This window comes from Protomyctophum parallelum (genome assembly GCF_964188405.1).
Source record: "Protomyctophum parallelum genome assembly, chromosome: 13".
NCBI lineage: Eukaryota > Metazoa > Chordata > Actinopteri > Myctophiformes > Myctophidae > Protomyctophum > Protomyctophum parallelum.
In genome coordinates, this window is record NC_139708.1 from 31925791 (window position 1) to 31948361 (window position 22571).

General features: G+C 45.2%; 1 protein-coding gene across 2 annotated transcripts in view; it reads right to left on the reverse strand.

Annotated features, from left to right (window-relative positions):
• prkar1b (protein kinase, cAMP-dependent, regulatory, type I, beta) overlaps positions 1–22571 on the reverse strand; it is a 118546-nt gene that overhangs the window by 84636 nt on the left and 11339 nt on the right. Inside the window, exons 1-3 of one of the 2 annotated variants that reach the window (XM_083779385.1) lie at positions 14768–15232; positions 8574–8744; positions 388–479 (exon numbers count right to left, since the gene is read on the reverse strand). In XM_083779385.1, coding sequence (XP_083635511.1) covers positions 388–479; positions 8574–8744; positions 14768–14770 — 266 coding nt within the window. In that variant the 5' untranslated portion in view covers positions 14771–15232. Of the gene's footprint in view, positions 1–387; positions 480–8573; positions 8745–14767; positions 15233–22571 lie in introns of those variants that run through there. The other variant, XM_083779384.1, reaches the window with a different exon arrangement.

Consider the following 22571-nt stretch of genomic DNA (forward strand, 5'->3'; position numbering starts at 1 on the left):
TAACATAATCCCGCCCCCGCCCATATATCGGAACACACTGCACTTTACTGACAACTGAACACGTTGCCATGGCTACCAACAGCAACACAACACACACAGACAGACACCAGGCGCCCCCGTACCGTAGCCACCCATCTGTGCCCCGGCGCCCTCTCCCCCCACCGCAGCTCTTATTCTGTGCCCATGTAGCCCTCCCTCTCCCTCTCTCTGTGTCTCTGTGGACTCCACCGGATCCCAATGCAGGCGAACACTGGCACGCAGTGGCTGCCGGGGCAAAGTGCTCAAAGGCCACAATGGCTCATTCAGACACGGGCTTATCGTTTGGATGCCCCGCGGAGCGGATGTCTGAAGTGCATTCGAGTGGCGTCAGTGGGATTGTGTGCATACCTCCTCTCGTTGTCATCCAGGTGAGCGAACAGCACGTTCTTGGAGATGGCCTTGGCCAAGGCCGTCATGGTCTTGTAGTCTTTTGGGATCACCTGTGGACACAAGGCAGTGGTCTCAATACAACACATGGACTACAACAAGTTGAAAGTTGAAAATGTCATGATCGCGACAGCCCCGATGCTGCACAGGTGCAGAGAACACATGAAACCACCAACACAAACACACATGAGACTTCAAAACGCTGACTAAACAAGAGTCAATGAAAGAGCAGTGTATTGGCAGCCTCTGAAAGGACTAGAACCACACGTGTGCCTGTGTATTTTGGGAAGAGGCCTGTTGGTGGATCACAACTCCATATGTTACTGCACCACTCCACCAAAGTCCTCACAACTCCATATGTACTGCACCACTCCTCCAAAGTCCTCAAGAGGCCTGGACTCATTCAGAAAACATGCATTTTTTGGAGTTCATGTACAAGGCCTTGTGGTTTGGTGGATGTGTGTGTGTGTGTGTGTGTGTGTGTGTGTGTGTGTGTGTGTGTGTGTGTGTGTGTGTGTGTGTGTGTGTGTGTGTGTGTGTGTGTGTGTGTGTGTGTGTGTGTGTGTGTGTGTGTGTGTGTGTGTGTGTGTGTGTGTGTGTGTGTGTGTGTGTGTGTGTGTGTGTGTGTGTTTGTGTGTGTGTGTGTGTGTGTGTATGGAATGGCCACTGCCGCCACTACAAAGCCTCAGAGGCCTGTATTTATGGAACAGCACTGCAGAAAACTAAAGCTCTTTTAGTGTGGGGAATGGAGAGAGAGAGAGAGAGAGTTGGATATTTAGTGGTGACATGGATGGAATCAATTGTGTGTGTGTGTGTGTGTGTGTGTGTGTGTGTGTGTGTGTGTGTGTGTGTGTGTGTGTGTGTGTGTGTGTGTGTGTGTGTGTGTTTTGTCTCTAAGGGCAGTGCGCTATAATTAAGGCTAAAGCAACAGATGTCTTGCTATACGAAGACAACCATGCATGCAGCGATAGTCACACACGCACGCACGCACGCATGCACGCACGCATGCACGCATGCACGCACGCACGCATACACACACACACACACACACACACACACACACACACACACACACACACACACACACACACACACACACACACACACACACACACACGCTGGAAAGAATGCATAATGCATGATCCTGAGGTACAAATGATGTGAACTGTGTATCATCAGTCATCACTGTATAGGGACTCTGTGAGGTCTGGGAAGTACATTTAGAGTAGGCTAGAGAATATGGTACATTTAATTATATTATAGTAGATTTAGAGTAGGCTAGAGAATGTATATTTATAGGTATATTTAATTATCTGTACAAAACTAAAATATCTGATGGGGGGGTGCCGTATACCCCAGCCTAGATCAGGAACGAATCTCGGGCAATTATCCTCTAGTATAAGCAGTTCACAGATCCAAGCTTAAAGCTTTAGTTTTTTTCAACCAAGATTCATGTTTTAGGTTGTTATTAGAGAAAGCAAAAGGTGAGTGTTAAATTATTTTCATTTGCTGCTTCCTTTCATTTTAGCGTGGCTAAAGATGTATTTAATTTATTTATTATTATATTTATTTACTATAATAGTCCTACAAGACCCCAGGAAATTACATCTGGCCACAGTAGTTGTTTTCCATGTGTCTGAACAAACTACTATACTATACAAACTACTATACTAGGGCACTGCCAAACTGTGTCTGAACAAACTACTATACTAGGGCGCTGCCAAACTGTGTCTGAACAAACTACTATACTATACAAACTACTATACTAGGGCACTGCCAAACTGTGTCTGAACAAACTACTATACTATACAAACTACTATACTAGGGCACTGCCAAACTGTGTCTGAACAAACTACTATACTATACAAACTCCAAACTAGGGCACTGCCAAACTGTGTCTGAACAAACTACTATACTATACAAACTACTATACTAGGGCGCTGCCAAACTGTGTCTGAACAAACTACTATACTAGGGCGCTGCCAAACTGTGTCTGAACAAACTACTATACTAAACAAACTACTATACTAGGGCACTGCCAAACTGTGTCTGAACAAACTACTATACTATACAAACTACTATACTAGGGCGCTGCCAAACTGTGTCTGAACAAACTACTATACTAGGGCGCTGCCAAACTGTGTCTGAACAAACTACTATACTAGGGCGCTGCCAAACTGTGTCTGACTCTGAACAAACTACTATACTATACAAACTACTATACTAGGGCGCTGCCAAACTGTGTCTGAACAAACTACTATACTAGGGCGCTGCCAAACTGTGTCTGAACAAACTACTATACTAGGGCGCTGCCAAACTGTGTCTGACTCTGAACAAACTACTATACTATACAAACTACTATACTAGGGCGCTGCCAAACTGTGTCTGAACAAACTACTATACTATACAAACTACTATACTAGGGCGCTGCCAAACTGTGTCTGAACAAACTACTATACTATACAAACTACTACACTAGGGCACTGCCAAACTGTGTCTGAACAAACTACTACACTAGGGCGCTGCCAAACTGTGCGGCATAGGCTCAATATGTCAGTTCGTCACCTCCTCCTTCACATTCAATAGACCCCGCAATCTTTTGTGGCCAAATGTAATTTCCTGGGGTCTACTAGGACATAGTAAATAATAATCAGTAAGACGCCTGGGGGCGAGGTCGCGAGCACTGGCCATATATGGAGCGTGTCTTGAGTGTACAGGGTTTGATGAGGTCAGATCAACATATGGAATGACAGAACAGGTCAGCTCCATATATGGAGATCTAAGGGTGGCAGCGGTGGCAGTGTCTTGAGTGTACAGGGTTTGATGAGGGCACAGGTAGGGCCAAGCCTATTTTGCTTTTGCCTTTATTTTATATATTTTATGGAGGGATAGAAAGTAGTCTGACAAGTAGGCTGAAATGGGGAGAGAGATGGGGGGTGACATGCAGTAAAGGCCGTCGGGATCGGGAGTCGAACCCACGGCACACTGCCAGACTGGATTACCAGCCAAGGTGCCTGGACCGCTGAGCCACGGCCCAGGTCGCCAGGCCTATTTTCGGGCACGAGACATGGGCATATTATATGGGGGCTTTCCCCATGTGTGATGATGTCATAGTGATGTCACGAGACCTGGGCACAATATATGACGTGACGTGACAAAATTGAGTGTGACATGACGTGACAAAAACGCAAGGTTTCATAGTTCCTTCCTTTGGTCACAATTGTTCGAATGCCCCCGCCCCCCTGTCAAACATTGCTAAAATCGTTAAAATTAAAGAAAGCAGCAAATGAACACACATTTCTAAAACAACCTAAAACATGAACCTTGGTTGAAAAAAACTAAAGTTGTGTTGGAGGAACACTATAATAACGTCTCTTCTCAGACATATCCCAACCGCCCGTCACCGCTGCAAATTAAACCTTATCCGTTTGTATCAGACTATAGAAATGTAACCAAATGAACCATTTGGATTTGGTTACATTTGAAAACTCCCCGAGTTAATGAATGAATTAATCAATTGATGGGTCTCAGACTCATGGAGCTTACGGTTCATCAGGGTCTCTGTGCTCGGGTAAGCGTACATGCCAGTGTGTGTGTGTGTGTGTGTGTGTGTGTGTGTGTGTGTGTGTGTGTGTGTATGGCTGGAGGTAATCCCCCCTTCCTCTGAAGAGGTAATGTGGTTTTACATTACGTTCTAATTCACCCCTCATTCACATTTGTCTGGCCCGCATAGCATGAATTAATCTGTTATTTTTTCTCTCTCTCTTATGCCATGCATGCACGCGCGCACGTGTGTGTGTGTGTGTGTGTGTGTGTGTGTGTGTGTGTGTGTGTGTGGTTGTGTGCAGAGATGTCCACGAGTCTCGCAGCTTGAGTCCGAGTCGAGTCTGGAGTCTCAGTAAAAAAAAAAATCCTCCGGTTTTAATTAATTTAATTATTTATTTACACATCATAGCCTGGCCCTAAGGCTGCAATACAGTTGTGTATCACTTCCAACTATGTAACCTTGTGTTGATAAATACGTTTTTATTGTTACTGTGAAGATGATCATATGAAACACAGGCCCCCGATGTTTCAAAAACATTCCTTCACGGACAATCCTATCATCTTATCAACGTATTGAACAAATGCAAAGTGCAAAGTGCAAATGCAAATGCAAATGCAAAAATGATGTTGGATAGATGATGCGGAGCCAAACATATTTGTTTACTTTCGCCGTTTTAATATTTAAATGTTACGATGAAAGGCTCCACGGTGCAGCAGTTTATGCTCGCCTCGCCATATCTGTGGGTATGAAGCTGATCCCCGCGTACCGGAGGTTCATTTGCGCAATCGAATCGCGCTGCAGGAGGGGAAAGGAAAGGGATGGGATTGGATTCTTTTTCCTGGCATTTCATTAATTAACGGGTCAAAAAAATTATGACTCGTCGATTGTCCACGAGTCATTGAGAGTCAGTGAGCTCGAGTCTGAGTCGAGTCTGGAGGCTTTGAGGGGCGAGTCCGAGTCGAGTCTAGAGTCTCATTTGTGGCAACTCGAGTGTGACTCGAGTTGGAGTCTTTAACTCGAGTCGCCATCTCTGGTTGTGTGTCATATAGCCTGACATAGCCTAAGTCTTTGATGTGGAACAAAGGAACCAGAGGGTGTGGTTGCTCCCCTACCATCCAAGGTTGAAACCTCTGGAACAGACACTTGGGCCATACACAGTACACACGCACACATATATGCACACATATACGCACGCACGCACACACACACGCACGCACGCATGCAATTATTATTAACACAGCGACAGGGAGTTCATGCCGTTATGTCATTACCCAGAAATGAAAGCCATGTCACGTTAATCACAATCTGACGAGGGCAGGAACAATCTGTGTGTGTGTGTGTGTGTGTGTGTGTGTGTGTGTGTGTGTGTGTGTGTGTGTGTGTGTGTGTGTGTGTGTGTGTGTGTGTGTGTGTGTGTGTGTGTGTGTGTGTGTGCGAGGTGTGCACGAGCCTGTATCTCTCCGCAGCCTACAGTATAACTGTTGGCCAAGGTGCAGCCTTTCTCACCCAGCTGTATTTCATTACAGTGAAGAGCTGGAGGGAGTCAGCGACAGAGAGACAAGATTAGATGACTGATACTGGCCTCTGCTGTGCACCGACTCAAAGTCACCTTATAGGAGACAACACACTGAGAGATAATACACTGTGTGACTTTTTTATCGATTTTTTTATTTCAATGAATCGATTCATATCGTCAGGATTAATATCGATATATGATATATCGTTACATGTCTAGCAGACAGACAGACAGACAGACAGCGTTGCAAGCATGCTGTATATCTGCTGTTGCAGTACAATTTCGTCAACAAATAAAAACTAGACAAAAATGTTAGGGAGGGACTAGTGGACAAGAGATCCAGTCTTATGCTAAGTGTCATGCTGAAAATAGCAGATCTACAAGCTTTGCCCTGCGATGCGTTGTTGTATTTTCAGCATGCAACCAAAGTGTCAAATCTGCCATTACAACGACACCAAGGCCTGTCAAAACACATTTTAGTTGACTAAATCAACTGTAGGAATAGTCGACTAAAATCTTATGACACTTAGTCGACTAAAACTGGACTAACTCTATAGAACATTTCAGGTGACTAAAATGTGACAAAAACTAAATTAAACTTATTCAAAAGACTATGACTAAAACTAAAATCAAAATTTGCTGTCAAAAACAACACTGATCTACCACAGATTCTTCCCTACATGATAGAACCACATAGCTGCTAGCTGAAGGAACAACCAAGACGGCGGTGTGTAAGCGACTAAGCGTGTATTTTGTTGTTCCAGAAGTCATTTCAGATTTTCTTTATCATAAGTTTGGGGTCATCCGAGACCTGAGGCAGATTCAGATTGAGTGGTTCTCAAACTATTTCATGTCAAGGACCCCAAAAATTATATGTAATTGGCCGCCGACCCCCATCTGAAAATATGTTGTTCCAGGAACCCCCCAGAAACAAAGATTTTAGTTAAAAACGTTCACTGTGAAAGAAGATTGAAGAAACTGTTAACTAGTTGATGTGTGCACTGTCACAAACTATTTTGTTTCCCCGGGCAGCGCTGGTTGGTAGGTCTCACATGTTTGTGCCAGCATGGGTGATTACATTTATTTCTTGATCGCTTTTGTCTTGATTGTTTAAACATGACTTCATGGTCCACTATGGTCGATAACAGGCTTCATAAGCCCGAAGCTTATTGATAACGGGTACTCAATAAGCTTAATTGTTATCAGGTTTTTTGGGGTATCAGGTTTCCAGCTCCATCCCTGCCCTGTTATATATGAAGATCTGTATCCCTCTTATATCCATATTTGGAGTTCTATGTATGTCAGCTTCCGCCATGCCCAAATATGAAGTCCTGTTCAGTCTATGACGAGTGACGACTGTAATGTGATGTCATATTGATGACATTAGGGTATTAATCCATAAAGTGGGGATTTTGCAGAATGGAGAAGCACAGATCCAACTGACTTTCCACTGATGGGTTCTCGAGATACGCGGGGGACGGACAGACGGACAGACACGCACAGCAGAGATTCCCTGAATTTAAAGATGGATTATTCATTATTCTATCTAGTCTTCTGAGCGACTTCATTTTGTCCTAAACAACCTCTCAGTGTGCATCACGTGAACCTCCTCTGTGTCATGGGTATATAAAGGCTTTCTCTACATCGCAGAATAATTGGAAATCTATCCCCGGTATAAACCTGACATTTGAAAACACATAAAACCTCAACGCGGGTCGGATCAGCACCGCTTCGATCGCAGGCGTATATATAAGCGGTGTGTTGTGCTGCTGCCGTTCAATTGACTAAAGTAGTTCAAGTATCTGCAGACGCCATGATGCTTCATTTCCTGTGAGCATAAATGTTAACCTCCTCGGGGAGTCGTTAATAGGCCCATTGCAGGGTTTTTCCTGGCTCAGAATGGACCTTTGGGGGGGTGACTACTCAGCCCGTACATTTCTGATTCTGTAAATCAGTAAACTCTGATCCAAATATGTTTAAAATACTGATAGCCGGTCTATTAACCCATTCTGACCTAAGATCAGATTCATACGAGGTTTCCACTGGACACACACTGGTCTGATTAACCCATTCTGACCTGAGATCAGATTCTAAAAATGTCAGTCGTTCTTCGATTTTTCAAAAATAGCTAAAGTATAACAGTTAAAACACCAAAAGGGGTTCCCGGTTCCCGCCCCCAAAATGGGTTAACTATAATATTGGCGCGGACATTAGAAACGCAAGAACAGCGAGAGGTTGAATGGGCTGAACTATATGAAACACACTATTGAACACATTTGGAGAGGATTTGAATTGCGACTTTGGCTAAAATCTCTTTGGAGAGCACCAAATATTCCTCTATGCATTGTACAGTATATATACTATAGAGAATAATAGGCCCATTCGGTCATGCCATTTATATCAGAACCTCCGGCTCCAACTGGCTCCTGCTCCTATAATATATTACTACAATATGCAATTAGTTTAGGTCACATAATTGACTTTGGTGCTTAAGTGGCCGTTATGTTCCGCTACGGTCTACTGCCGGTCTCGCTCCATCTCTCTGATTTAGTTAATCTGTCTTTATCATCCCACTGACCCCTATCTGATTAGATGCAACACATTCACAGGAACTGGGATGAATTCATTTTTGGGGTCTGATAAACATCTGATAAGCAGACCACTTTGCTTATTATTTTCAGCTTTATCAAAAGTATATGTTGGATATGTTGCGTGCGTGCATGCGTGCGTGCGTATGGGTGAATGTAATGCACAATCTTTGTAAAGCGCCTTGGATAAAGGCGCTATATAAATGCACCATTTATCTTGGCACCCACCTCTGGCTGAGAGCAAGTTTGCAGAGCTCTCTGCCAAGTAACTAAATTATTATGAGATATGGTATGTGAGTGCTGTATCAATTTGTGTACCGTCTGTGTGAGTGTATGTCCATCCAAGAAAGTACCTTTGTCTGCGTGTGTGTGTGTGTGTGTGTGTGTGTGTGTGTGTGTGTGTGTGTGTGTGTGTGTGTGTGTGTGTGTGTGTGTGTGTGTGTGTGAGTGCGTGCGTGCGTGCGTGCGTGCATGCATGCATGCATGTGTGCCGTACCTTGCGTACGTAGCTGACGGCGTCCTCTTCGGTGTAGACCTCGGCACTGACGCCCCCTCTGCGACGGCGTGCCTTGACCACCGGATTCGGGGGCGGGGGGGACACCTCGTCATCATGGGAGTCAGACTGGCTGTTGGACTTCTGACGGGCCAGGATCTGCTTGCATTCTTCCTGTGACCGCAGAAGAGAGGACACACAGGGAGAGAGAGAGGTTAGAAGACAGGAGACACAGTGAGAGAGAGAGAGAGAGAGAGAGAGAGAGAGAGGAGGACGCTCAGAAAGGAATAGAATACATGGGATTTTCTTTGTGATACAGAATCGTACTGTAGCTTCGAGAGGGGGGAGAGAGGAGGGGCTCTTAATACACATATCATAATGAAGAGATCAGAACATTTTCCCCTTACAAGAGTAAGGGGGGGGAAAGGCGTAATCATTTGAGTCTCGAGATCCACAAAGGAACGACGTGGCTCCGATGGCGGGGATCTTGAACTTCACGTGGCCACCAGCCTGTGACATCAGTGATCTACCGCTAATGTAAAGTTTCAGTCCTCTCCGATCAGCACCCTGTTGACTTCCATTATATGAGTTAAAGGAGAATTCCAGACTAGGCTTTTTCATACGTTACTCTGATGTTATTATATGGTAGAAGTGGTACAGGTGAAAATGTTCAGAACTCCATATCCAGTCCACCACAGCTCAGAGCAGGAGCGCTTGGGTTTTGCTGTAAATAAATAGCTGGAACATTCAGATAGATATCCGTCCTTCTTAATGACTAAAAACTCCCGGCGTTGTTTGTGGGAGATGCACACTTCTGGAAGTCTCGCATAGACAATACTTCACCGTGATTTCATTCAAGGCCCTCTTGTAAATACCATGGTGGCCCATTTGGGACAAAACACTGAGGAGAGTTTTGAGTAATTATGAACGACAGATATAAACTCAGCAACAAAAGTTCGGAAACTTAACTTTGGTTCATTATTTTTTCCACTTTAATAATACCAATTGGTATTGTATTTTATATCATTTTAATCGTTGACTAGTCACCCAAGGATTGGATGTTCGTGGAATGAGCAACACAGCTAAACGTGTGGGTATAGCGCCTCCAAAACAATTGCCAAAATGGCAAGTGGTTGGTATTCATCCTTGCTTTGAGTTGCTTAGTGGATTGGATGATTGCACTCTCACACAGTAATAAGGGGAAAAAACACAAATAGGCCATTTTTATACTTTATTAATTTTCCACTCAGTGTTAGGAAAGTCAGCATAGCGGGTGGAAGATCCAAAAGCAGCAGCTGCAACAGCTTGGCACCATGCTGGTCACCAAACCTAGCCACATTTTGCTGTGGGATGGCATCCCATTCCTCAACCACGTTTTGTTGTAAGTCATCCAACGTTGTTCTGTTGGTCACGTCTAGCACGTACAGCACGTGCAAACTTATTACTGTGTGAGAATGCAATCATCCAATCCACTAAGCAACTCGAAGCAAGGGTTGAATATAGAGGTGTAACGATATAGTAACTGCATCGAAAAATCAATTTTAATTTTAAGAATCAAAGTATATTGAAAAAAAATAAAAAGAGGGAATTAATTACTTAATGTATTTTAAATAGTTACTGTATCGATTTCAAATCATTGAATCATATCGGATCGCCATAATGAACCAATATCGTCCATGTATCATATCGTCAACCATTTATCGTGATACGTATCGTATCGCTGTTAAAATGTATCGTTACACCCCTAGTTGAATACCAACCATATTGGCAAATGTTTTGGAGGCGCTACCCACATGTTTAGCTGTGTTGCTCATTCCACGAACACCCGATCCTTGCAATCTATACCTCGATGTAAAGGTGACTAATCAACGATTAAAATTATATAAAATACAATACAAATTGGTATTATTAAAGTGGAGAAATAATGGACCAAAGTTATATATATTTAGTTTATATATTTATAAGTTTAATTATATATAAAAAAAAAATTAAATAAAGGTAAGAAAAAACCTAGTCCAGAATTCTCCTATATACAAGTTAAATATGACAAAAAGTACGACACATAATGTGAAATAAAACTATTTGGTGCCGATTGGTCTAGTGATTTGCGAGATCAGCTCCAGAGAAACGCACAAACAAACCAACCATCTTTTAGATGGCTAGCCTCCTGCAGAGCCACACCATGAAAACAATCTCCAAATTGCCACTTCTTCAAATTCCTCCCTCGGGGAGTCTGGGTACAAGATGCTTAAAGAGCCTTCATGCATACAGAGGCAATTCTTTATTGATCAATCAGGAATCAAACTGGGCTCGATGGAAGAAATGCCATAACCTCTTGTCGGATGGCAATTTCCGAGTAAGTGTGCCAAGAGGTCAGAAAAGCGTGTTTTGTTTGTTTGTTTTAAAAAGTTATTGTCCCTTTTTTGCCATGCAAATCAATGGACTGTGTGCAAGGGACTTAACCGGGTCAGAGAACATAGTTCAATAGATGATATGAAAAATACAACCAAATAAAATGTAATGAAACAAATCGCAAGAGAAAAAGCAGTAGTGGTGCAGAGAAGATGTTCAAAAGGATGCAGGACATGGTATCAAATATTCATCAGTGCAACGCTGGACAGGGAACAGGAGCCAAGAAGACCTCTCCGTCCTCCCAGAAGCTGAACAACAAGACATAAAGATATCGGCATCTGATTAAGGATCAATCATTTGCCACAAACTAGATTAATTACTACACTAAAGACCACAGCGGGATTACACATTTGCAGAAGCGTTGGCAGGCTAACGGCCAGAGGGGGACATTAACATGTTTCTTCTGTGTGCTGGTGTGTTCGCTGCTGCTTTGGGTCTGTGACAAAGAACTATCTATAGCCCCCACATGCGCTCTTTCTGTCACTCTCTCTCTCTCTCTCTCTCTGCAGGTAAAAAGAAAGATGGACCCACACATCCCCCGGGGCAGACCAAGACGCAGTTGGAGGAAATACATCGACTCACTGGCCTTGGAACGTCTCGGAATCCCCCAGGAGGAAGTCAAGTCACTAATGTTGCTCTGCAGAGGGAAGTCTGGAGCACTGAGCTGGAGCACTGAGCTGTTACCCCGCGACGCGACTACGGATAAGCGGTTGAAGATGGATGGATGGATTGTGTGTATGTGTTTGTGTAATGTTCTTTTTCTGGCATTTTAAACATTTTTGTTTTCAATTCCTCTGTGTGAATATGTATAATGCTGAAAGGTTACAATCAGAGCAATCACAGTCGTGGTTGCTATGATAGCGGCGCAGAAATGCCCTGCGATGGCGTGTCTCACTGAAGTCAATCAAAAGGTCCTCTCACTCCACTGACAAAACGCTTTTTGCCTCCCTGCTGTGCGACTGGGAAGCAAACAGAGGTGTCAGACAGACAAGCCTGGCTCTCTGGCACAGCAGTGCGAAGAGGGTGCATGGAGGGCATTGAGAGAGAGAGAGAGAGATATGCAGAGAAAAGAGTCAGTGCAATAGGGGGTGCATACTGTATGTTGGTTAGACTAAGGGGTTCTCAACATTTTGGCTGGAGACCTCAGAAAATGCTTTGGCCTCCCCCAAAATAAATTGGCGACACCGCCAGAGGGGTCGCGACCGCCAGATAACTGACTAACAGTCCGACAGGCATTAGTCCGACAACACTCCCGACATGCGTGGCCGGTTAAAACTCACCCGTAGCTCCCGACATTAAGGTTAAAACTAACCTGCGGCAGGTTCAAACCGGTTCGGCTTCCTGTGAGGTTAGGTTTAGGGTTTGGGTTTTGGGTAGGGTGTCGGACTAATGCCTGTCGGACTGTTAGTATGCGTCTGACCAAACACATGCACCGCATAGATACAGCCTTGCACGCTGGTAAATTCCTCAATGTGGGTCCACTCTGCGTTAAATTAACAATAAGGACTTTTACTGTGTAGAGGCTTTCTGGGGAAAATAAATAAATGAAAAACCCCAAATAAAAACCCGCAGAGCACCGTGAAAAAGCCACCGAGCTGACAAGGAAGCCAGGCAGACCGGTCAAATGTAGAGCTTGAGGTACAGCGGTGGTTCTTTCATATCAATGTGACCCGTTTTGAACCAGGCAAGTTTTGTGTTAAAAAAAAGAAATCAAAATTGTATCCAAATAATACAAAAATTGCAGATGTACAATTAAGCTCCCAGCATGGCACAAAGTGAAGTGTGGTGCCTGCAGTGTATATCTACTATTTTTGAATATAGCCAACATATAAATGGATAACGTTGTTAAAATGATTGTGATAGTGTATTACTGCTAATAGCTACCACTCCTCAATGACCCCAATGTGAGAACCACTGCCCTCTAAAGCCATCCTACAAAGGTTTTCAATGTGAGAACCACTGCCCTCTAAAGCCATCCTACACGGGTTTTCAATGTGAGAACCACTGCCCTCTAAAGCCATCCTACACGGGTTTTCTCGCTGACTGCATCTTGTTTTCCTGCCGACGTGGCCCCCTATCACTCCGATGGCAGGTGTACGCGACATGAATGCTAATGGGGTTTGGCGCATTGTCGCGGACATAGTTTTGATTCCTGTGCTTTGTTTTCACAACAAATGCATGGCTTTATAAATAGCCTGATATTCGAGCGTCAGGAACGCACGCGTACAGTGAGGCCTTCTTGAGGCTTGCGAGTGTCTGCCTCCAGTGTTTGCCGTCGGCTGGCGTTTCGTGACATCCGAGTCGGCAAGCTGCGCGCGGTGAACGGATTGAGTTATCACGTGAACCAAAACAAGCGCAGCCTCCACACGTCGCATGCTTCCTCTGCACGCCTCAGGGAATCACAGCGATTAGGGGAATGGACATTTTCATTGGGAACCGCATACACGCATGTCGCATGTTATGCTACAGAGCAATCAATAAGAGTGGAGGGTGTTCTACTGCTAGAAGTTAGGGCAATGAAACGTTATTAACCAATCTGTGTGGTGGAGAATGCTAATGCAATATAGCATACCTAGCAGTATTTGAAGCACACAGCGCACTGAATTGGACTCTAGATGCGTCACCGTCTTTATTGTAGTTTGGACATTATTGCAATTACCTCTCACCATCAGAAGAGGGAGACAATGGACATAAAGCTACATACTGTAGCTTTAAGGTGGATTTATTCTCCATGTGACGTTATTGTTGTTGTTTACATTATTTTCATCTTCCCAGCATTCTCTCTCTCTCTCTCTCTCTCTGTGACCTCACTGCTGTGTTTCAATGTGCTGACACACACGCACACAGACACACACACACACACACACACACACACACACACACACACACACACACACAAGCACAAGCACAGCTCAAAGGACCACATGTAACCTACGAGGTCACACACACGAAAAGTCACAAAACACACGATTCTTGCTTACGCAGAGTCACTCCCTGAGGGAACAGGGCCAGCAGGGAGGAGAGAGGGAGGGATAGAAAATATATCATCAGCACATACACGCACACACACACACACACACACACACACACACACACACACACACACACACACACACACGCACACACACACACACACACACAGACAAAGACACAGACACAGACACACACACACACACACACACACTGCAGAGGGAGCTAAGAGTTCACATATTGTTCATTCCAACTTAATCTCTCTAAGAGAAGGTAACAAGGGAGCGTCCTCTATAGAAAAGCTGCATGCAGACACAAAACATACACACTGGCTCAGCAGCAAACACACACACACACACACACACACACACACACACACACACACACACACACACACACACACACACACACACACACACACACACACACACACACACACGCACACATACACACACGTACAGTCGTACACACACGTACACACGCATACATACACAACCATAACGGCCAAACAATGGCTCCTATCATAGCCACGTGAATCCATTTCAGTCCAGAGCACATAGTATATGGTCACTTTGACGTCCCTCCAACACACACACACACACACACACACACACACACACACACACACACACACACACACACACACACACACGCAGACAGACAGACAGTAGTAGCAGGTGCTGGCGTTCCCTCGCGGCTCCACATGACACCTCTTTGTCTTTAGCCACTCCATGCTGCCTGGGCCAGGCGGCAGGGCGTCTGAGGAGGCTAACCTAGCGGCGGGCGCTACGCTGGCGAGGAGCGGCGGTATTTACCATGGCATGGAGTGGCCCCGGAGGCCAGGCCAGCTGGGGGTCCCTCAGCGTGTCGTCGCCGTCGTCGTCGTCGTCGTAGGCCCCGGGCAGCGGCCCCCCACCCTGGGATGAAGCGGTCGCGACGCGTGTGTGTCTATGCGTGTGTTGTGCGTGTGTGTATAAGAGTATGTGTGGGGGAATCAGCAGAGGCAGACCCCCGTCTTGTGCACGCCTGGCACATGCATCGTACCGCAGCAGCCTCGATCTCTACATGCCGGCGTAGTGTGTGTGTGTGTGTGTGTGTGTGTGCGTGCGTGCGTGTGCGCGAGTGGCTAGACCAAGAGTCCAACAGTGAGCGAGTGAGTGTGTGTTTGTGTGTCAGAGAGAGAGAGAGAGAGAGAGCGAGAGCGAGAGTGACCGATATGTCCGCAATCTCCACAAAACGGCAGCAGCAGCAGAAGAGCAGATTATGGATGCAAACAGTGATGGTGGTGAAGTGTTCCGTTCCCCATCGCTCCTGCAGCACTCTGTCTCTCCTCTCCTCTCCTCCTCCTGCTTGCGTACACACACACGCACTCACACAGCCAGGCGGAGCAACGGCAACGTGCGAGCCCCCCCCCCCCCCCCCCCCCCAATTCTGTACCGTCGCTATGACAACCAGCACCGTGAGCATCCCGTCTGACCGGGGAGTCAAAGCAGGAAGCGACACACAAAAACACACACACACAAACATGCACGCACACACAAACATGCACGCACGCACAGATGCAGTTCTCTGTCAGGAGAATATAATATAATTCATCTAAACACTGCCAGCGGGTCTGGAGGACCACGCGCTGACAACACGCGCCACTCTTCTACCCTGAGGTCACGGGGTCGGTCCATTGTCTCTCTCCACCAGTCCGTGTTCTCTGTGGTCACATGTCCTCACATCTGGCACATAACCGCCGGCCGGCCGACCGACCGCCCGGTGGCACCGGTGCCACCGTGCGTCATCGCGCGCGCGCGGGGGGGGGGGGGGGGGGGGGCAGGGGCAGGCTTATGGCGTTTAACCCATTCTGACCCGAGATCAGGTTCTAAAAAATGTCTTCTGCATCCTGACAGTTTTCTGAAAAAGCCATGTTTCTATGTGTCCGTTGTTCTTCGATTTTTCAAAAATAGCAGACCTACAAGCAGACCTATGAGCTTGTAGAGCTGCTATTTTTCAATAGCTAAAGCATATAGCATAATGCATGAGCATTTAGACCCGAGGACGATTCTACAAATGCCTGCTTCGAAATCCTGACAGTTTTCTATATGTCAGTGGTGCTCAAACTATTTCATGTCAAGGAGCCCCAGAATTATATGGATTTGGCCGCCGACCCCCATCTGAAAATATGTTGTTCCGAGGGACCCGCAGAAGCACATATTTGAGTGAAAAATGTTCGCTCTGAAAGAATATATATTCAAAGATTTTTTCACGATTTAAAAAAAAATGGCAGATCTAGAAGCTCGTAGCGCTCGCTATGAGCTTGTAGATCTGCTATTTTTTAAGTATTTAAAACACCAACAGGGGTTCCCGTCCAGAATGGGTTAAGACACAGAGGGGTCCTCTGTGGGGCTCAGCTGACAGAACATCTGCCACATGTCTCTGCCAGCAGAGGATGTGTTGGAGGGAGACTGGAGCTTTGCTTTGAAGGACTGTAGCCACGGCCAGCCTGTTATAGTCTCACACAGTGGCTCTCTCTCTCTCTCACTCTCTCTCTCTCTCTCTCTCTCTCTCTCCCCCTCTGCCTGCGTCATTATCATTGGCTGGCTGCCAGAGAGAAAGAGAGGAAGATGAGGTGACAGGACAGGAGGGGGAGAGAGAGAGAGAGAGAGAGAGGGGAGAGGGGAGAGGGAGGCTGAAGTGCATGGACACTTTGCACACATTGCAAGGTGCAAAAACATGTCCATTATCAAAAGCGATGGTGACACTAGCCTTGGAGACCCATGCAGCCGATTTTGTTTCGAAAGAAAGAGAAAAGAAATCACACACGTGTGAAGTGAGGGGCGCTCTTATCATCGTACGTCATCATACATCAGCTCATTCCAGCCAATCACAATTGGCGTCTTCACCTTCGTCATCAATGTTTGTGTTTACACAAACATTGATGACACTCAAAACTGTCCATTCATTGTCAATGGCATTTAATGTTTATGTTAAAAATGTGGGTTACACACACCGAAAGCTGGACAAAAAAATACGTCTCTCCAAATTTCCGCCCGTCTATGAGAAGAACAGCTTGGGTACTTTCAGGCTAAAGGACACATGTCAGAATGTGTGACTGGCTCTCTAGGTCGTCCTCAGTGACCTTTTAGACTAAAGTGTTTTCGTATTTTTAGAAAAGTCTCCTGTGGACAGATGTTGAGAACTGTAGCACTTAGTGAGAACTGTAGCACTTAGTGCTAATACACTAACTGTAAGCAATGCATCTACAAATTGTACAAATGTACAATGTGCAATGTGATTATCTGTACACCACGCACGCACACACGCACGGCGCACGCACACATGCACACGTACACGTACACGCACACAGTATGTATTGTATAATTGAGGACATCAACATTTTAGCACAGCAAATTTATGAATGCCATATTTACAATTATTTTGTCCTAAAGCTTGAGTTTACTTAACTAAAATAATTGATCTGTAAGATCTTAAGGCATCGCGCTCTGACACATTTTCAGATTATAGATCAACTATATTCGGCACCTAACCTCTAAATTCCTAATTTCTATTGGACCACGAAAATTGGCTATTTCTCAAATTCTACTGTGGGGACATGTGACTCACGAGCACACATAGTAATACACGGCACGCACACACACGCACACACCTCATTTAATTTCAGGGTTTTCACACGATGGCAGAATTCATACAGATTGAATCACTGAAAGAAGACCAATCATCTATCCTGTTCATTCCTCTAATTGGGTTTGCACAAAGAAGACCATAACATTGAGACCAGGTTATGACTGACTCACTCCCCGACACGACAGCTGTGACTAATAGCTCTGTGCCTGCCACAGCACAGGCAGCATCTCTCTCTCTCTCTCTCTCTGGCCGCCAATGGGATCGCTCGCCTCCACAGCGCCCGAGTGACGTAAAAACAAGAGAAAGGTGAAAGAAAGAAAGAAAAAGAAAAAGTCTGTGCTTCTATCTCTGCTCTCGCCGAGTCTATACTTTCATCTGGGCTCACTGCGTGCGCACAACAGCTTTCACCTCGTATACACAGGCCCGGTGGAGCATGGCGAGAGAGACAGAGAGAGTAGACCCACCGGCGAAGCAATCAGTCCAACTCATCACTCTATTCCACACCATTACAGCGCCACAATGGGGCAAGCCGCACTGTTGTATTAGGACTGTGTGTGTGTGTGTGTGTGTGTGTGCGTGTGTGTGTGTGTGCATATATCGCTGACAGAGCCTGTCACTGAAGTGATGTGCTCTCAATTCACGAGGCTCTGCCCCTCCACCGTCCACTCCCTGAAATCACTGGCACGACTAAACCACCCAACAACACACGCGAGCGATCAGTCACGAACCGACGCCCACTCTCCTCCATTCATTACCATGAAAAGGAGCGCGATGCATGGGTCGGGGGTTTGGGGGGCAGGGTGGGGTCCGTCGCCCGTCTCTCCCTGAAGTAAACACGGCCACTAAGTCATGCTTAAGTTCTGGGTTGCCGTCGCCATTAGCCACCCACGGAGAACTCCCACCAGCAAACTGCAGTGCACAGTGCACACCCCTCCCTGTCCGTTCTTACATGACAAAATATGACGTTCACAGGCTTGCTGCTGCATGGGAGTTCTTTATTGTTATTAATCCCCACTTCACAACACGTCGTACGCACGCACACAAAAACACCTCAAATTGAGTAGCCTGGTTTCCAGCCCATAGACCCCGCCCACTCGACTGAGCGCACTGGTGGAGGCTCTCAGAGTCTGACAGTCAGGCTACAAATTGAGTGCATGCTGCTTCAGTGACAGGCTCTATCACTGAATTACACACACTCAAACAATCCATCTCTACAGATTGGAAAGTGGCCTTCCTGTCTGTCCACAAGGACAATATGTGGCAGGACTACATGATGCACTTCAGGCCTCTATACGTTGACGTGTGATGATGAATAGTGAAAATTCCCAGGATGGGTTCATTTTGCAACAGAGTATGTGTCAAAAAATGCTAATTTCTCACTCCCTGCATACAGTATGGTATGCCATCTGGCAATGCCCATGTGCAGATGCAGATCGATGTGTCAACCCACTGAGGAGCAAAATGGATAGCTAACTGACTGACAGATTTGTGAATTCCTGCCTATAATGACAGCGTTTTGACTACAATAAAATAACATTATGTTTCCTATAGCAGCCACTCTTCCTCTTCTTGAGCCCCATCATCTCTCCACAGAGAAGGAGAGAGAGAGAGAGAGAGAGAGAGAGAGAGAGAGAGAGAGAGAGAGAGAGAGAGAGAGAGAGAGAGAGCGAGAGAGCGAGAGAGAGAGAGAGAGAGAGAGAGAGAGAGAGAGAGAGAGAGAGAGAGAGACATCATCTCTCCATAGTCCACACACAGAGAAGAGAGAGAGAGAGAGAGAGAGAGAGAGAGAGACATCATCTCTCCATAGTCCACACACACAGAGAAGGAGAGAGAGAGAGAGAGAGAGAGAGAGAGAGACAGAGACAGAGAGACAGAGAGGCAGAGACCGAATGAGACAGAGAGTGATATTCGTAACAAAGTTATAAAAGGAAACTTAGACTTAATTCACTGTACATTCAAAACATACAATAACATCTTGCTTACAGAACATACCAGATTGATACTTTTGTATCCCTGTTGGTATCTCTTTTTATGTGATAATTCAATTTTGTACGTTTTTTTTTTTAAATCTTCTTTGTGTGTAGTCTGTCGTCAGTGGTGTAGACTACCGCTATACGCTATAAACATAGTATTATGCTGTGCCGAAGTTAAAAAAGAAAAAGAAAAAAGTCATCGTAACAGTCATCGTAAATCATTTCATCCATTGACCACGCGGTGCGAGCGTATATAGCCTAAACATTCGCTTGTTGCGCAGGGAATAATTATACCGTCTGAAAGAACCTATAGGCTACACAGCACTGGATACACTGTGAATGTAATGTTGTAGGTAATGTATTGTACATTCATGTCTTGGACCCCAGGAAGACTAGCGGACGTTAACCCATTCTAGACGGGAACCCCTGTTGGTGTTTTGAGCATCACGTTATACTTTAGCTATTGAAAATAGCAGATCTACAAGCTCGTAGCGCGGCACCGAGTGCCGCACTACGAGCTTGTAGATCTGCTTGTAGATCTGCTACATGAAAATGTGTTCTTTGAAAATCTTTGAATATATATTCTTTCAGAGCGAGCTCAAATCTTGGGGAGGGGGGGTCCGTGGCCAAATACAGATAATTCTGGGGGTCCTTGACGTGAAAAAGGTTGAGCACCACTGACGTAAAAACATGGGTTTTTAATTTTCAGAAAACTGTCAGGATTTAGATGACATTTTGTAGAATCTGGTCTCCCGTCAGAATGGGTATTAAGCCGTCAGCTAATGTGGATCTGTACTCCTTTATAAATAAACAGGTCAAAACAGAGAGACAGATGTGTGCTTGGGTTGTCCATTAGAGCACATGGCCCTCTGGATGCTCCCTGCAGCAGCACCACAACAACACAGTGCCCCTCGACGTGTCAGTCAGAGGCCTTTGAAGGATCTCTGTGGGTTTGTTATGATAGGACCATGGTGACAAGTGAATAGCTATAGGAGAGGAGAACCCCTCCTAATGTTTCACAGGTCTGTGTGTGTGTGTGTGTGTGTGTGTGTGTGTGTGTGTGTGTGTGTGTGTGTGTGTGTGTGTGTGTGTGTGTGTGTGTGTGTGTGTGTGTGTGTGTGTGTGTGTGTGTGTGAGGTAGAGGCTGACTGACTGACTGACAGACAGTTTGAGACAGGAATTCTACCATAATAAAGTCTGATGGGACTTTTCAGACACACACACCCACCCACACACACACACCCACCCACACACACACACCCATACACACGCAAGAGACTGGCGTTTGATTTTTGCTCTAGTATCTTAGGCCAGGCAACTCTTCCACACTATTTGAATGCTACTGAGTCTGTAATTCCACCTCACCAAAGTTCAATACAGGCTGATCTAAATATATCAGAAAATATCTTTAAAAAATATTTTTTTTTTTAATTTCCAGTTCTGCTAAGCCGCAAGACTGATTGTACTTGTTTGCACGGTTTGTGCATTGTTTTGGGCGGCATAGTGCAGGACAGTTGTAGGTTGTTCATTATTGATGGTGCTTCTTATTGTTATTTCTTACCTTTTATCTCATCTGTACCTTTGTAACTCTAACTGCTGTGCTGCCTCGGGGAGACTGATATATATCCCACCACGGGATCAATACAAGGTATCCATCTATCTGAATTGGTTTCAAGTATAGGCCTAGGAGTTATTTACGTAATGGAAGGGATGGGGAGGCGGTACTCCTCTATTACTCACTTTCAGAGCTTCTGAAAAACAGACCATTAGACTGAATTAGAAATGTGTGCGTGTCAACGAGTCTGCCGAGGGAGACTACATCTGCTGTGAATGACGCAGGGAAAACTAGACCTACAGTCACACTAATACATAATAAATGCAATGCCGGCCTACATAGAAGCAAGTTTTATACGGCAATAATATTCATATTCAGCCATTGTTTAGTCAAAGTTTCTCTAAATAAACGTGTTTTTATTGAGATCGGGAACGTTCAGAGCTCAGTAATGAAGAGGTAAAAGGCGAAGATTTTCCACTCTATCTACACACAGAAAGGTTTTCCAAAGACTATTTAGTTTGCTACTATTTACCTTGCCTACACTGAAGTTTATTTTACCTTCTGTGTCTGGATGCGTACAAACTAGTAAACACACGTGACACGTGTACTGTACGCACGCACGCACCCAAACACAAACACACACACACACACACACACACACACACACACACACAAACGCGCAAACAAGCTCACAAGCTCACAAGCTTCTAGATCGGCACTTTTCAGCAGGGCAGTATAAATTAGGCATATCACCGTCTAGGGAGAAATTATACAAAAGGACCCTTGCATTTGGGTGCTGTGTGTGGATGAGGATGTGCTTTGTAGATGAAGGATGGTTTGGGATGGAGCAAAAGAAAGACAGAGAGAGGAAAGAGAGACTTCTAAAGCGGTGAAGGAGAGGTCGAAGGCAGGGGGGTGTAGAAGGAACGAGGGTCGGGAATGGAAACAGAGAGAGATCACAGGGAAAGAGAGAGAGATGAAACATGTGAAAGAAGGAAGTGGAGAGGGAGGAGGGGGGCACAGAGGAAGGGTAGATGGAGATGGATGGAGGGAGAGCGATAGAAAGGGCAGTAGTGAAAGAGTGGAGGAAACAGTCAGGGGATATTAATATAAAAACTATATTTCTTACAAAGAATTTTCTTCACCAATGTGTTTGTAAAGGTGTCTACTAACATATCCCACATTGGTTTATATTCAACCATGCACCCTAGGGGGATTTTTGACAGCTGCTGAAAGTTGGGGTACCATACAACCATTATAAGGCAAAATGTTCTACATTTCATTATACTTATCATACATTATAGTATCATGTGACGTGTCAAACTAGGGGGTTTTAATCATTCTGAATCCATTCCAAGCATTAGTTTTGCACAAAAAACACTCCTTGGGCTAAAAATGGCCATAGCCGTCATCACAAATGTGATGAGGTCAGCACATTTGACTTCATCACGTGTTTAT